Source organism: Chanos chanos, chromosome 6 (assembly GCF_902362185.1).
Source record: "Chanos chanos chromosome 6, fChaCha1.1, whole genome shotgun sequence".
Lineage (NCBI taxonomy): Eukaryota > Metazoa > Chordata > Actinopteri > Gonorynchiformes > Chanidae > Chanos > Chanos chanos.
Genome location: NC_044500.1, coordinates 5,412,547 through 5,427,546, shown reverse-complemented (window position 1 = coordinate 5,427,546; position 15,000 = coordinate 5,412,547). Strand labels below are relative to the sequence as shown.

The 15,000-nt window shown below is 44.2% G+C and overlaps 1 protein-coding gene across 1 annotated transcript in view; it reads right to left on the bottom strand.

Annotated features, from left to right (window-relative positions):
* Positions 1–15,000, bottom strand: part of pde2a (phosphodiesterase 2A) — a 40,416-nt gene that overhangs the window by 22,051 nt on the left and 3,365 nt on the right. Inside the window, exons 4-6 of the mRNA XM_030776801.1 lie at positions 6,017–6,126; positions 3,536–3,591; positions 1,723–1,782 (exon numbers count right to left, since the gene is read on the bottom strand). Of these exons, the coding sequence (XP_030632661.1) occupies positions 1,723–1,782; positions 3,536–3,591; positions 6,017–6,126 (226 nt within the window). The remainder of the gene's footprint in view (positions 1–1,722; positions 1,783–3,535; positions 3,592–6,016; positions 6,127–15,000) is intronic.

Below are 15,000 nucleotides of genomic sequence, written 5' to 3'. Positions count from 1 at the left end.
AAATGACTTCAATTTTCTGCTATTGTTCAGTCCCAAAGCAGATCTATAAAACACCTCCGCTTTCTTCCCCTATTTGACTGTGCTTATCTCTATTTTTTACTTTTTATTCTTTTTTTAAACACGGAGTCATTTGTTTCCCAGTGTTATCTCACAATATCCCAAGAGGTAGCCCTGTGAACTGAACAAATTTAATTGAGTTAGACGGATGTAATTTTAATGCATTAAACGAATTTAATACCACCCTCGTACAAAAGACTTGCTTACAACTCACAGTTTCTTGGCTCTTCTAAAACATGTAGTTACATATTTAAGGTTGTGTCCTTGAAAGAGTAATTACATCCAATTACATATGGACTACAGTGTAATTACAGTCAAAGTAATTATTTTGAGTACCATAAAACGGTAGTCATTAAGCCTGTGTCTTGGAGCAGTTTGCTAGTGTTTGTAATAGAGGAGTAACAAGGATGAGAGACAGATTAACTAACACCACGACACTGCTGTTAACTCTCCTTACAGAGCCAAGTCAACTCCCCTTCATTCTCCTCATATAGAATGAAGAAAACAGTCCGTAATTAGCAGTTATGCCCATATTTCAACATATCTTTTTATTGTTATTTTTGTTGTTGTTATTGTTGCCACCACTATAATTGCTATGATTACAATTATTATAATTACTACACAATAGAAATGTAACAAAGTCTAACCACTGGAGAAGTCATTCCAAACCACTGCTACAGAGCAACTGGTTCTCTCTGGTTCTAAAGCACTATGACAGAGACAACGGTTCTCTCTGGTTCTAAAGTACTGTGACAGAGAGACCGGTTCTCTCTGGTTCTAAAGTATTGTGACAGAGAGACTGGTTCTCTCTGGCTCTAAAGTACTGTGACAGAGAGACTGGTTCTCTCCGGTTCTAAAGTACTGTGACAGAGAGACCGGTTCTCTCTAGCTCTAAAGTACTGTGACAGAGAGACTTGTTCTCTCTGGTTCTAAAGTACTGTGACAGAGAGACTTGTTCTCTCTGGCTCTAAAGTACTGTGACAGAGAGACTGGTTCTCTCCGGTTCTAAAGTACTGTGACAGAGAGACCGGTTCTCTCCAGTTCTAAAGTACTGTGACAGAGAGACTGGTTCTCTCCGGTTCCAAAGTACTGTGACAGAGAGACCGGTTCTCTCTGGCTCTAAAGTACTGTGACAGAGAGACTGGTTCTCTCTGGCTCTAAAGTACTGTGACAGAGAGACTGGTTCTCTCTGGTTCTAAAGTACTGTGACAGGGACACCGGTTCTCTCTGGTTCTAAAGTACTGTGACAGAGAGACTTGTTCTCTCCGGTTCTAAAGTACTGTGACAGAGAGACCGGTTCTCTCATCCCTCCCCCTATCTCTCTTTCTCTCTCTCTCTCTCTCTGAGTGTGTGTGTGTGTGAGTGTGAGTTCTCCAAGTGGGGACCACCAAAATGCTGGTCCCCACTTGAAGAACAATGTTTTTTCTAAACTGTATTGTTGTTACTGATATAACAAAAAGTGTCAAACATTTCTTTGGTTAAGGTTAAGGTTAAGGTTAAGGTTAAAGTTAAAGTTAGGGTTAGGGTAAGGGACAGGTTAGTATTGTGTAGTTACAGAATAATGGGAGTCAGTGGGAAGTCCCCAGTAGGATATGAGTACAAACTTGTGTGTGTGTGTGCATGCATACGTGTGTGTGTGCGTATGCGTGCGTGTATGTGTCTTACGTGTTTCTCCAGGACATTGAGATTCTGCTCGTCCTGGTCACTGAGTGGCGGGCAGCTTACCTGTTAAAGAGAGGGGAAAAAAAGGAACATATAAAAGGACGAATAAATACAGTGCTGAAGGAATATCTCAGACCATTCCAGTCTTCCTCCTGGGAATATCACTGATGACCTCTTCCACTCTCCTTGACCTTTTCTCCTCAACACACACACGCGCGCACACACACACACACACACACACACACACACACACACACACACACTTCTCCCTTGAGAGCAGCATTACAAGCAAGGCTTTTGAGAGTCTCAACGCTGAAGATTAATAAGACCCGCAGAGAGAGAGTTGGGGGGGAGGGGGGGTGGAGAGAGAGAGACAGAGATGTCTGAAATACACAGATAGCGCACTACTCATGTTCTTAGAGTCTAAAGAGTGGAAATAGGGTTTGACCAACCCATTATAAAATAAGAGCTACATGACTGTCAGAGTAACACCACAGGGCACACATTCTTTCATTTAGGGAAAATTCTTAAAGAAAGAGGGATGAAAAACACGAGTCGTGAATAGTTTAAGAGATACAGTTTATCCATTTGGAATGCGACGGTTTGTTTGGCACCGTCGGAATATGGCGATTGGACGTCCGACTGTAATCCAGAGTGAAATCTTCCGTGAGAGGACATGGAACAGAAGAGAAGAGAGTAAAAGAAAAAAAAAAGTGGGCATGCTGACAAATGGAGAGATTGGGTTTAGGGACGAATTCAAGCCCTCTGTAGGAGAGAGTAGAGCGATATCTCGTGGGGTGTAAATCCATAAAACTTCACACTTCATTATCAGCTCATTTAAACGGTACTGCTGGAATTCTGTCTCTCTCTCTCTGCCGTTTTGACTCAAGTCTTAATTTACAGCACATTAAATTCCTCCTCAGCGCCATCATAACTCATGCCATGTGAAGCCGTTTCATTCACCTTTGATCAGAGGGATTGATTAGTCCATAAAAGTGACAGTTTTAGTGTTTGTCTGATTGGTCCCGGGCTTTTGTAAAGTCATAATACAACTTCATGGGGACGTCTGTTTCACCAGTTTCATTTCCACACACAGATGAAAAGGACAAAGACGTCCCGCCTCACACAGCCCACGACAATTAAAGTCAGTCTGAAAAGCACACTGCGTCTCCTCTCTGCGTCTCCTCATTAAGGGCAATTCTTCATCTACTCATTCATCTATTCATTTACCCGCTGATCTATCTGTCCATCCATCCATCCATCAATCCATCCATCTATCCCCTCATTCATTCGTTAAAGTCTGTGATGTGAGGGGCAGTCAGGAGAGGTTAAGACTGAGGCGGAGACAGATTGCAACTTGATCAAGACATTATGAGGGAAGAATGAGTATAAAGGTAGACACACACACACACTCTTACACACACACACACACACACACACACACACACACACACTCATTCTTACACACACACACACACACACACACTTGTATGGAGTGCGTTGCCTGAGCTCACATCCCTAAAGTATGACTATGACGCAGACCCTATGGGTGTGAATCACAGGGGGTCCTGTCTAAGTGTTTGATGAAGCTACATTACTGCAGAGGAGATCACAGAACCATCATTTCATTTCTGTCTCTTCTCTCCTCTCTCTTCCTTTTTCGTCAGATCCTCTCTGACCAGCATTTGCGCTGACGATAGCTTTGTCATACGCCCAGAGGAGAAAATGTGTCTCGGAGAGTTAACTGGGATGGACTGTATCACAGATCTAGATCTGCACTGGCAGTGATAGTTAATATTTATTGGGATTAACTCACCAGTATGACAGTAATTACCACCCCATCATCCTGATCAACCAATGGGATCACGATCACTGCAGAGAGAGAGAGAGAGAGAGAGAGAGAGAGAGAGAGAGAGAGAGAGAGAGAGAGAGAGAGAGTACTCACAGTGAGTTATACTGACTTTACGGTAGCAGAGACACACCCTCTCTCTAAAATCACTGTTGTGCATCATTTAACTGTAATCATCTCCTTACCTCAGAATCTGAACTCATTTAAAAACAGTTATTCTGAAAGACTGTTTATACCTCAGCACTAGAAACACTGAACCAAAAAATTATTCAGAACACCTCTTCATTATTATTAGCATATATTAAATAATGGCACTAAAGTAGCAAGTACTCTTTGAATTCAATTTATCTGGATTACAAAGTCCGTGCATCACCATATTCAGCAAATTAGGAAATGATTTATTGTTTACTCAGAGAACAGAAACATGAATATCAGCGCTTATTACAACAGCATTTACTAAAACGTTTATTCAGAACGTACAGAATGGATTTACTACTGAATAAAATGGGCTTTAGATGGACCTAAAGTACATTCGTTACACACACACTCACACACACACACGACCGGTGTGAGAGTTCGGAGTTCGCGGATGGCGTGGATTTTTCAGCGGGATCGGACTGAGCTGACTGTTGACAAGGACTCGCCGGAGGAGCAGAGCAGAGGATAACGCGACGCACGGATCGACAACATCACTACGAGTTGGCATGAGCGCTGAGGACGGCGGGCGAGGAGTCGGATTTTTCTCTGATTTAGAAACACGGGGTGCTGCTTTCCCCTTTAGTTCGTCAGTATTTGCCCAGAGAAAGGAAACACTCCTCAGTATTTGGGGAGTGTTAATCAGAGGACAGCTAAAGTGATTGTCCAGGATTCCCCCCCCCCGGCTTTGCCCTAATCGTATCCACGGCGTTTATGCTCCGCCGCAATGCCATCAGTCTACATTTAAATTTAGACTTCGTTTTCCCGCGATAATGACGTGATTAATTCGATATCTCGGGAAAACGAAACACTGATAAGGAATTAATAGGTGAGTGAAGTGGCCTGCCCAGTGTGGGGTGGTATGCAGAGTGACAGTGTCTGAGGAGCAGGAGTACACTGATCAGCGCATCACATTTCTCTTCAACCATGGCTTAACGGCTGCTGAAATGGCGTTATGCCATATAGCAAAGAACAGGCCACTTGACTATTATTTTGTTATCACGGGAAAACAGTTGTTTTCTCGAGATCTCGAATTAATCATGTCGTTATCTCGACAAAAAAAAAGTTTCGTTATTTTGTGATAATGACAAATAAGTCGAGACCTCGAGAAAGCAAAGAAAAATAAAACGGAATCTAAATTAAATGTAAATTCATGGCATCTTAGGGCTTCCGTACGAACATCTTGGTTCACTGGAGGTTTAAGAATTAGCTGCTGGTTAATCGGCCAGTGGTTACATGAAAGCGAAGCGATGACCCTATGACTAATTACAGCTCAATGCAAGTATTCTGTTACGTTCGACGGCTTAGTTTCGTTTTTTTTTTTGTTATTTGCCGTTTGCGAGTGAGAGGAGGAATGTACACCGAAGTGAAGGAATGCGGATCGGACTCGTGGCGCAGTCCGAATTCCATTCCCACGGGAAACCACCCTCTCAGCTGATCTGGTCTTTGTAGACATGGATTCTTATCAACATGTGACCGGATGGTACAGACGCTTTAGTCAAGAACGCAGCGAAAACTGGGCAATAAAAGAGAGAATTTAGGACCAAGGGAATAAGGACAGAAAGAGGTAGTGAGAGAGAGAGAGAGAGAGAGAGAGAGAGAGAGAGAGAGGGCCAAAGAAGGTGAAGAAGAAGGGGTTGACATGGGGAGTGTCTGCAATTTTTCATCTCACAATTAATGAAACAATTACTAAACTACGTCTACATCCTCTCTCTCTCTCTCTCTCTCTCTCTCACACACACACACACACACACACACACACACTGCCTGGTCATTCTATTCCATTATTTTACACTGTTGCTATGGGTGATAGTTCCACTGTTACTGTGGTAAAAATAGGGAGGAGAGAGAATAGAACTACCCTCAGGCAGTCGTCATGGGAACAAGGAATACAAAGAAAGAGAGGAAAGTTTAGTGTGAAAGTGTTAAAAGTTTTGAGAAACTAGGTTGGATGTGTTAACACAATGACGGAATCTATCTCTTTCTCTCTTTCTCTGTCAAATCCTCACCTCTCATTATCTATGCCTGCACCCCTCTCTCTCTCCCTCTTTCCCTTTCTTTCTCCACCTCTCTCTCTCTTTCTCTCTATCTATGTGGCTCCCACACCTCTCTGCGAAAACAGCTTGACTTGTTCTCAGGTACTTTGCAAAACTTGTGATCTGCTTCCTGTGAATCACACACACACACACACACACACGTGCACAAAAACACACACACAGACATGTGCATACATGCTATAACACACACACACACCTTGTTTGTCAGATGGTTGAGGAGCTGCCAGGCAGTTTCTCTGTTTCTCGTGCAGTTCTGACGATGGCAGACCTGCACACTGCACTCTCCTCAGCTGTGTCACCATGTCTCTGAGAGAGAGAGAGAGAGAGAGAGAGAGAGAGAGAGAGAAAGAGAAAGAGAGAGAGAGAGAAAGAAAGAGAGAGAGAGAGAGAGAGACAGAGAGAAAGAGAGAGAGAGAGAGAGAGAAAGAGAGAAAGAGAGAGAGAGAGAGAGAGAGAGGGAGAGAGAACCTCCATTTAACAGACAAACACATAAAAAAAAGCCGATGCAGCACTCTAAAGCTCCCACAATGCATTTCAGCAAAACAGTACATCAACAGCATGTAACCGTGGTTATTCGGCCCTTCAAAACCCAATTTGCTCCACCATCCCTCTCTCTCACGTCTCCTGCCTCTCTCCTTCACTCCGTTTTTAATCGCTCTCTCCAACCGTTAGTTCCTATGGAGGGTCTTGTTTGGAAGGAAATGCCTAAAAGAGTCTCTCGTGGTATGTGGCCGGGAGTGCTTGGTTGGAGCTGAGGCTGGAAAGCATGTTTCAGAGCTGAGTTTTTCTCTTTTTTTTTTTTTCTTGTTTAACAGCTGGAGTCAGTCACATCCAAAAGTGTCCCCAAAGCACTTACACTACAAAACCCTTCAGAGCAGGACTTCCCTTTGTTCTGCGGAGGTCTTTTTTTTTTTTTTCCTGGGCTAAAGATTTTTTATTTTTATTTTCCGAGGGAAGCAGAATTTTCGGCAAATCTCAGATAGCTGTGAGATATAAGTAACACGTGTGGGCTGAGGCAATAAACAGCCCAGCAGAGACGAGCTTTCAGCGCTCGGCGGGCACTACAAATTCATCTCTGCCGTACAAAACCAGGTTACGTATGCACCTGATGTAGTCTGACACACACGTTCTATGGAACACGCGCGCGCGACGCTAATGAACCCCTTGTAACTAAACGGCAGCAAACCTCAGCATCAACCGCGCGAGTGAAGCGGAGCTGTGGACATTAGCCCTAATATTAGCCTTACACCCACGAGCAGTGTAAATGAAGAATTCACCCACCACTGAGCAGAGCCCAAGGCAAAGGCTTCTGTAATGAACCACTCAACCACCTTGTAACTGTTTCTTTACACTCATCACAAAAAAAAGAAAAAAAAAAAAAAAAACACTTTTCAGAAGGTCACTCCCGAAAGTCAGTATCATCGTTATTCACTTTTATGAGGTCGTGTGTAATAGCCTACAATAATTGTTACAACTTCATAACCCCCCCCCCCCCGGCCAAGTATCTCTTTATTGTGGATGGAAGGGGGCATGGAAGCAGAGCAAAGTCCCCTCTAGCTCCTGTTCTACGTCAGGGGCTCTCACGTCTGTGAGAAAGACTTTTTTTGAGGAAGACTCATCTTCTAGACGTGCCCTCTATGTGGTAGTCTTGCCTTTTCTCTAAGGAAGACTTTTTTGTTTCCTGGAGTCAAAGTATTGAGAGGAAAAGAGTTAGTGATGCTTAAGAGGAAGAATGAGAGCTTCTACGTTTTTTTCCTCCTCCTAGTTCCCTCTTTCTTCCTTTCTTTTTCTGTGTTTTTCTTCTTTTATAGGATGCCCTTTTGATGTGTTGGTAAAAGAGTGCGGCGTCTGATCCGAGAATCAAAAGACTGACCTGGCCCAAACCGGACCAGAGCGGTTCAATCTGGTCTAAACTAGATCAAAGAGCTTTTGTGAATGCAAGTGAAAGGTGGACAGAGGATGAGGCTCTACAGGCCACAGTTAAGGGCAGAAAAATGTCTCAACACACACACGCACACGCACGCACACACACACACTCATTCTCTCTCTCTCTCTCTCTCTCTCTCTCTCTCTCTCTCTCTCTCTCTCTCTCTCTCTCCCTCTCTCCCTCACTCTCTCTCTCTGAGACACTAATCCCCAATAATTCAATATTGAAAAAAAAGTTAATCTTAAGTGTTTAGGAAAGTTCCCTTGAGAGCAACTAATAGAGAGACACAGAGAGAGATAGAGATGGAGAGAGAGACAGAGAGAGAGAGAGAGAGAGAGAGAGAGGGACTTTGGATAGAGAGATCATGTGAGGACAAGTTGAGGACAACATTAGGGGACAGATGGGGGAAGGAGAGAGAGAAAGTTAAAGAGAGTGGGGTGGAGGGGAAAGCATTCTCTCTCTTTCTCTGATCTCTTGAGGGCATAACTCAAACTCTGGTTTAATTTCCTTTCAAAGATTGTGTTCAATTGCTCACTCTTCCTGGAAACTCTGTGTGCGTGTGCATGTGTCCTGTCACTCTGGGACTGTTGTTGTGTCGTTGTGAGAACAAACAATGTGAAATAATCAACTGAATGAACCAAATAAACAAATAAACAAATAAATAAATAAGCAGATAATGGCTAAATGTGTGTGTGTAATTGATTTTCTTTCTGGCGGTTTGTTTATCTGATTGTCCTTCAATCTGTGCTCTCACCCACTGGACTTTAAAAACGGTGAGTCTGTGTGTGCAAGCGTGTGTGTGTGTGTGTGTGTGTGTGTGTGTATGTGTGTCTGCGTGCATGTGTGCGTGTGTCTGCGTGCGTGTGTGTGTGTTTGGAAAGCCGGTCAAACAGATGTTCTGGTTACTCTGTAGGGAGAAAGAGTGCAGGAGAGAATGAGGCAAGGATAAAAAAAGAGAAAAAGAGAGAGAGAGAAAGAGAGAGAGGACACAGAAACAGGACACAGTCTCTCACTCCATCTCTCAACCCTTACTCTGTAATCTAGGAATCCCAGCAGAACAGCTCCAGAATTTGGGAATGTTCATATAAACCACCGCAAAAAAAAGAAATAAAAGAGTCTTCTACATGGAGGGATAATGGCAGAAAAGGAGAGAGAGAGAGAGAGAGAGAGAGAGGGAGAGAGAGGGGAAGAAGAAGATGAAGGAGAAAGAGAGAGAGAGAGAGAGAGAGAGAGAGAGAGAGAGAGCCTATGACGGCAAGGAGAAGGAGAAAACCCACGCAGTTCTAGCTGAAGTTCAGCTGAATGGCTGGTTCCTATGACAACTCAGATATCCGCAGTGATTAACGGTTCCTGCCTTCACACACACACACACACACAGACGCACACGCAACACAAAAGCACCTGTACTAGAACGTGCACGCACACACACACACACACACACACACACACACACACACACACACACTGTGATATAAGGTAAAAAGCACAGACTACATAAGCACACAGTCACATGCGTCTCCTCTTCAGTATCTGTCTTACAGTGTCTCACACACAGCACTTTGTACACTTGTGTTTGTAGAACATGCCATATAAAAACATTTTATTATTATTGTTCTCCTTGGTCGTGTATCTGACTCCATCGTAGCTGCTTCCCTCAGGACAGTTATCTGTGGTAGCTGAATGTTTTGGCCTGTTTTACTCCTCTGGCGAAGCTACATGACTGTTGTGCCTTTGAGATGATGGGGTTTGTTTGAGATGAGAGGGAGAGTGAAGGAGACAGAGACTGTATCGAACCATAGTGTACCTGTCCTTCGCTAAATAAAGAACAGAACACAGAGAGACAGGGAGAGGGAGAGAGAGAAGGAGAGAGCAAGAGAGAAAAGTCATGGTCTGAGAACAGAACAGAACCCCCAGAGACACTTTTCATTTGCCTTCTCTCTCTCTCTCTCTCTCTCTCTCTCCCTTTCTCTATCTTTTGCCTTATTGTGTAACTTCTCACACAGTTCTCACATAACTTTCCACTTGATGTGACAGAGTTAGAAAGAGAGTGAGAGAGAGAGAGAGAGAGAGGGAGAGAGAGAGAGAGAGAGAGGGAGAGAGAGACAGAGAGAATGTGCCATGTGTCATTCATACACACACGTTTCTCACTTTCTCCTCATGAGTGTGGAGTAACGTACAAATCTATCATTCTCTCCATCCTATAACGCTCTTCTCTCCCTCTCTTTCTTCTCTCTCCCCCTCTCTCACTCACTCTCTCTCTCTCTCTCTCTGTCCCTCTCTCTCACACACTCTCTCTCTCTCTCTCTCTGTCCCTCTCTCTCACACACTCTCTCTCTCTCTCTCTCTGTCCCTCTCTCTCACACACTCTCTCTCTCCCTCTCTCTCTCTCCGTCTGTCCACTCTTCATTTTCCACTTCCTCTTAATCTCCTAAAATCCAGCTCAAGATCTCTCCCTCTCAGCCTAAAGCTCTCTCCTTCTCTCTCTCTCTCTCTCCCTCTCTGTCTCCCTCCCTCTCCCTCTCTCTCTCTCTCTCTCCCTCTTTCTCTCTATCTCTCCCTCTCTTTCTCTCTCTCTCTCTCTCTCAGTGTCTGATGAGAGGTAAAAATATCACCATTTTGTGGAGTGGAGTGGGATTTTTGGTCTCAAATCTCCATCTGGACTCTTTCACGCACGCACACACACACGCACACACACACACACACGCTCTCTCTCTCTCTCTCTCTCCCTCTCACTCTCTCCCCTTGTTAAATTAGTCTTGCAGTTTGTGGGTGATATTGATAAATGTTTATGAAACTCATAAAAGTTCATATCGATTAATACATCCACACAATATCTGTGGGACAAGCTACTCAGTAGCACACACATAGCAACACAGCGTACACAGAGCTCAAACAACCAGGGAAATTTTTTTCTTTTTGTGAGGAATGGAGAGACATTTTTGTGGAGAATAATCCCCCTTTTGTGGGGAATATTTTTCCCCCCATTCTCACCCAATTAGGACATTCCAGTTACCCATCCTGCTCTACTTCTTTCACTTACACAGCAGTTACCACGGTCAAGAAGGCTGAATATCCTCTGATGTGTGCAGTTCTACATTCTACACTAAGGCTTTAGTGTCATTGCTTAGCTATGTAATGCAGTTCTCCTAACTCCCAGGTGCTGGATCCTCTGAGAGAGAGAGAGAGCAGAGAGAGGGATGTGGGAGCCTGATCAGACCAGGCCAACAGACCTGACCTCCAGCCTCAGCTGGGAGACACAGCTGGGCTTCAGCCCCTGAACCATGACTGTGACATAGGAAACACTGCAAGACACCCCCCAAGTCACACACATACACTCCCACACACACACACACACACATACATCCCTTCACCAGGTGCACAAACACAAAAGTGTAGTTTTTTTTCACTCCAAGTGGGTCATAATTAGGCTTTTATATTGTTAAGGAGTCTGAAATGGAATTAGCCACACATTTCTGATAACAGCAACTACCCTTCCTGCTGGATGGAAAACGCTCTGACATACGCATGCGTATACAGACAACCACACACACCCACACACACACACACACACACACGTTTTCTTTCTTTCTCTGTCTCTGTCTCTCTCTCTCTCCCTCTCAGACACACACACACACTTTTTCTCTCTCTCTCACACACATGCAAACAGAAAGTGTTTGATAAGACAGTCGTCCAATCAGAGACCGGCATTCAGTGCTTTCATTCATGCAAAAAAAAAAAAAAAAGTCTGATTTCAAATGCATGTTACTGCAGATGGTATCTCTCTCTCTCTGCCCCCCTCCCCTTCTCTCCTCTGCCCCCCCCCCCCCCCTCTCTCTGTCCCCCCCTCTCTCTCTTTCTGTCTGTCAGATTATTATTATTACCATTATTATAGAATGCTGTGTAATTTCCTCTATGCTAATGCTGGTTTTCTCATGCTAATGAGACAATAAAAGTGGTTTTCACTCGATCTCACCCCCCCCCCCCCCACCACCACCACCCCCCCAACACCAAAACACCTGGGCAAAAGGAACGAAACACCAATGGCATTCAAATTCTAACCCCCCTTTCACCCCTCTCTTTTTTATTCTGTCCATCCTATTGTCAGGTGTCTGTGAATGGCGGTGTAGTGAGAGGGAAATGGGGAACGGCGAGGTGGGCGAAAGGAACAATCAGAATGTAGAGACTGTCCTGTTGTGTGGTGAAAGGAAAAGGACACCGGGCGATAAAAAGGTGCCTGGCAATAAAAATAACACAAGACTCATTACATGACAAAACACTCAGAATAATCACCATTTTGTCTCTTTAATTACTGACACCGATGTCAGCTTTGAATAACAAAATGTTTCTCTATCTGTGTGTGTGTGTGTGTGTGTGTGTGTGTGTGTGTGTGTGTGCATATGTGTGAGCGAAGGTTATCTATTGTGAAACATGTAGACTCACTACATTCATCTGTTGTTAACATATAGAATAGCTCAAAACTGTCACTTCAGAAAGACCCCAGTGCAAGTTCTCCCCATTTAACAGTACTACAGTGCAAGTCTTATTCAACAAGCAAAACTTCATCCAATTGTCTATGCAATTCTAACATCAAATCAATGAAAAACTGTGTGTGCCACATGATCCGCTATTACAATGTAGTAAGCACATCATAGTTACTTTATTACACATGTCTGTTTCCCTAGTCAACGTTTTGAGTCAGGTCCTGATGAGCAGAGGGGTAAATTGGCCTAATCTCATTGTGTCCGTGAATAATGAGCCCATCTGGAGGAGGATTTAGGTATAAAAACAATGATATTAGAGTTTAGAACAGACAAGCGAGAGGGCAAGCCTCTCCCTCTCCTTCACTGGATTAAGAACTGTCCCTAAACCCCCCATCAAAGGACGTAAGGCCGGGGCAAAGCGAAAAAGACAGAGGAGGAGCGGGGGGAGAGGGAGGGGAGTCTGAAGAGGGGAGGATGAGAGGAGGAGAAGAGGAGGGATGAAAAAAAAGATGAAAGAGGGACAGAGGAAGAGTGTGTGGGTACTTATTCAAGGTAGACAGAGAGGCAGAATAATCTTCACTTTTGGCTTTTGATCCTGCCAGAGCTTCTTATGTGTGTGTGTGGAGTGTGTGTGTGTGTGTGTGTGTGTGTGTATGCGTGTGTGTGTGTGTGTGTGTGGGTGTATGTATGTGTGTGTGTGTGTGTGTGTGGAGTGTGTGTGTGTGTGTGTGGAGTGTGTGTGTGTGTGTGTGTGTGGGTGTATGTATGTGTGTGTGTGTGTGTGTGTGTGTGTGTGTGTGTGTGGAGTGTGTGTGTGTGTGTGTGGAGTGTGTGTGTGTGTGTGTGTGTGTGTGTGTGTGTGGGTGTGTATGGAGTGTGTGTGTGTGTGTGTGTGTGTGTGTGTGTGTGTGTGTGTGTGTGTGAATGTGTGTGTGGGTGTGTGTGACATGCCAACTCAGTAGGTGGTCCACCATCAAGACTCAATAGTTAATACTGTCATTATACAGCTACATACTTCAAGTGTTTTCTTTAAACAAGTGTTTACTGTAAACAAGCGTTTACATAACCACAGCTATTCAGACCAGTAGTGAACACTGTAACCCTCTGGACAAAAGCATGTCTCTCTGACAGCCCAGAGTGGTAAAACAGCTCTGAAACACACTATAAATGTCCTCCGAACGTATCCCACGGCAACCATTTCACATAATTATGACACGGGTCGTCTCCCTGGGCAACAGTTAACATGGAGATATCTTCAGTCAAGCCACAGTCAGTCTCCATCAGGAGCAAATAAAGGGAGGAGTGGAGGGGAGAAAGGAATTACAATTTACAATCTGGCTTTTTGCAGATGCTTTTAACTTACAATAAGTGCATCAATCAGATCACATTAGCGAAAGACCATAATATGACTGTAGATTAATTACCCTCAGTATCGCACTCCTGGAATTCTGTGACAATAAACGATAAATAAATAAACAAGACCTGCGACACAGGGACAGGGTTAGTACTTTTTTTTTTGTGACACAGAGAGGGAGGTTAGGTAGTGGGGAACAGGTGGGTTCTGAAAAGGTGGGTTTTCAGTTTCCTGCGGAAGATGGCAAGAGATTCCGCAGTCCTGACTGAGTGAGGAAGGTCATTCCATCACCATGGAACAATGGCAGAGAAGAGACGTGGTCGAGAGGAACGGCTGCCAGGTTCCCGAAGTGAGAGGACCACCAGCTGACCAGCGGTGGTAGAGCGGAGAGCTCTAGCTGGGATGTAAGGAGTTATCAGAGACTGATTGGTAGGATGGGGCGGAGCCTCTTGTGGCCTGGTAAGCCAGCATCAGTAGGCGCTTTCGGACCGAACAGCTCTAGGGTCTACCCCCTGGGGAGCTTCCCCTAGAACTACACACGTTCTAGGGCTTTTTTTCTGTTTGCATTCGCACCGCCAGTAGGAACGCTGAAGTGACGTAAGCTGGCCAACGGTACAGCAGCTAAGAGCTGTTGTTTACGACTAACCAGGATAGCTGCACATTTTTAAGTACAAATTTAAGGACTTTTAAGACCATTTAAATACCTCCCAAAGGAAACTAGACTACAGTATACACAATTGATGAGTTTTATTCCCCCTGTTTTATTAGCTCACTCTCAGACACACTCACTCTCAAAGACTGACAGAGTGACAGACACAGAGAGATTGACTATCTATTTCTTTTTGTCAGGATCAACTATGGCAAGAGAACTCTCTACACGTAACTCTGACAAGGACATTCAAACACAATATTTTGTCTCTCTCTCTCTTTCTACCCCATCTCTCTCCCTCTCTCTCTCTCTCTCTCTCACACACACACACACACAGAGAGAGAGAGAGAGATTGAGCTCAGTGACTCTGTCTGACATCATAAGAAAAAGAGAGGTCTGTACATACACTGATAGAGCAAGCTGTAAGCGATCACCTGTGCATGTGAATCAAGAAGAGATTCGGATGAAAGATTCAGTGAATCACTTGGTCCATGAATCAAACATGAACGTCTCTGGCTCTTTTAAAAGACAGTCAGTGACTCATAGTCAAATCTATCATTAGGACGAGGGATGCACAGAATTAGAAATAAAGGCACAGAGAGAGAGAGAGAGAGCAAGGCAGAACCAGGCAAGCATAAACACACACACACACACATTCACACAAACTAATGCACAGTCATTTAACCGGCTAAATAGCTAAATTCAGTCCCTAGGGTAAGCTATCAACTCAATTTTGTGTTCATGCATGCACACATACACAAACAAACAC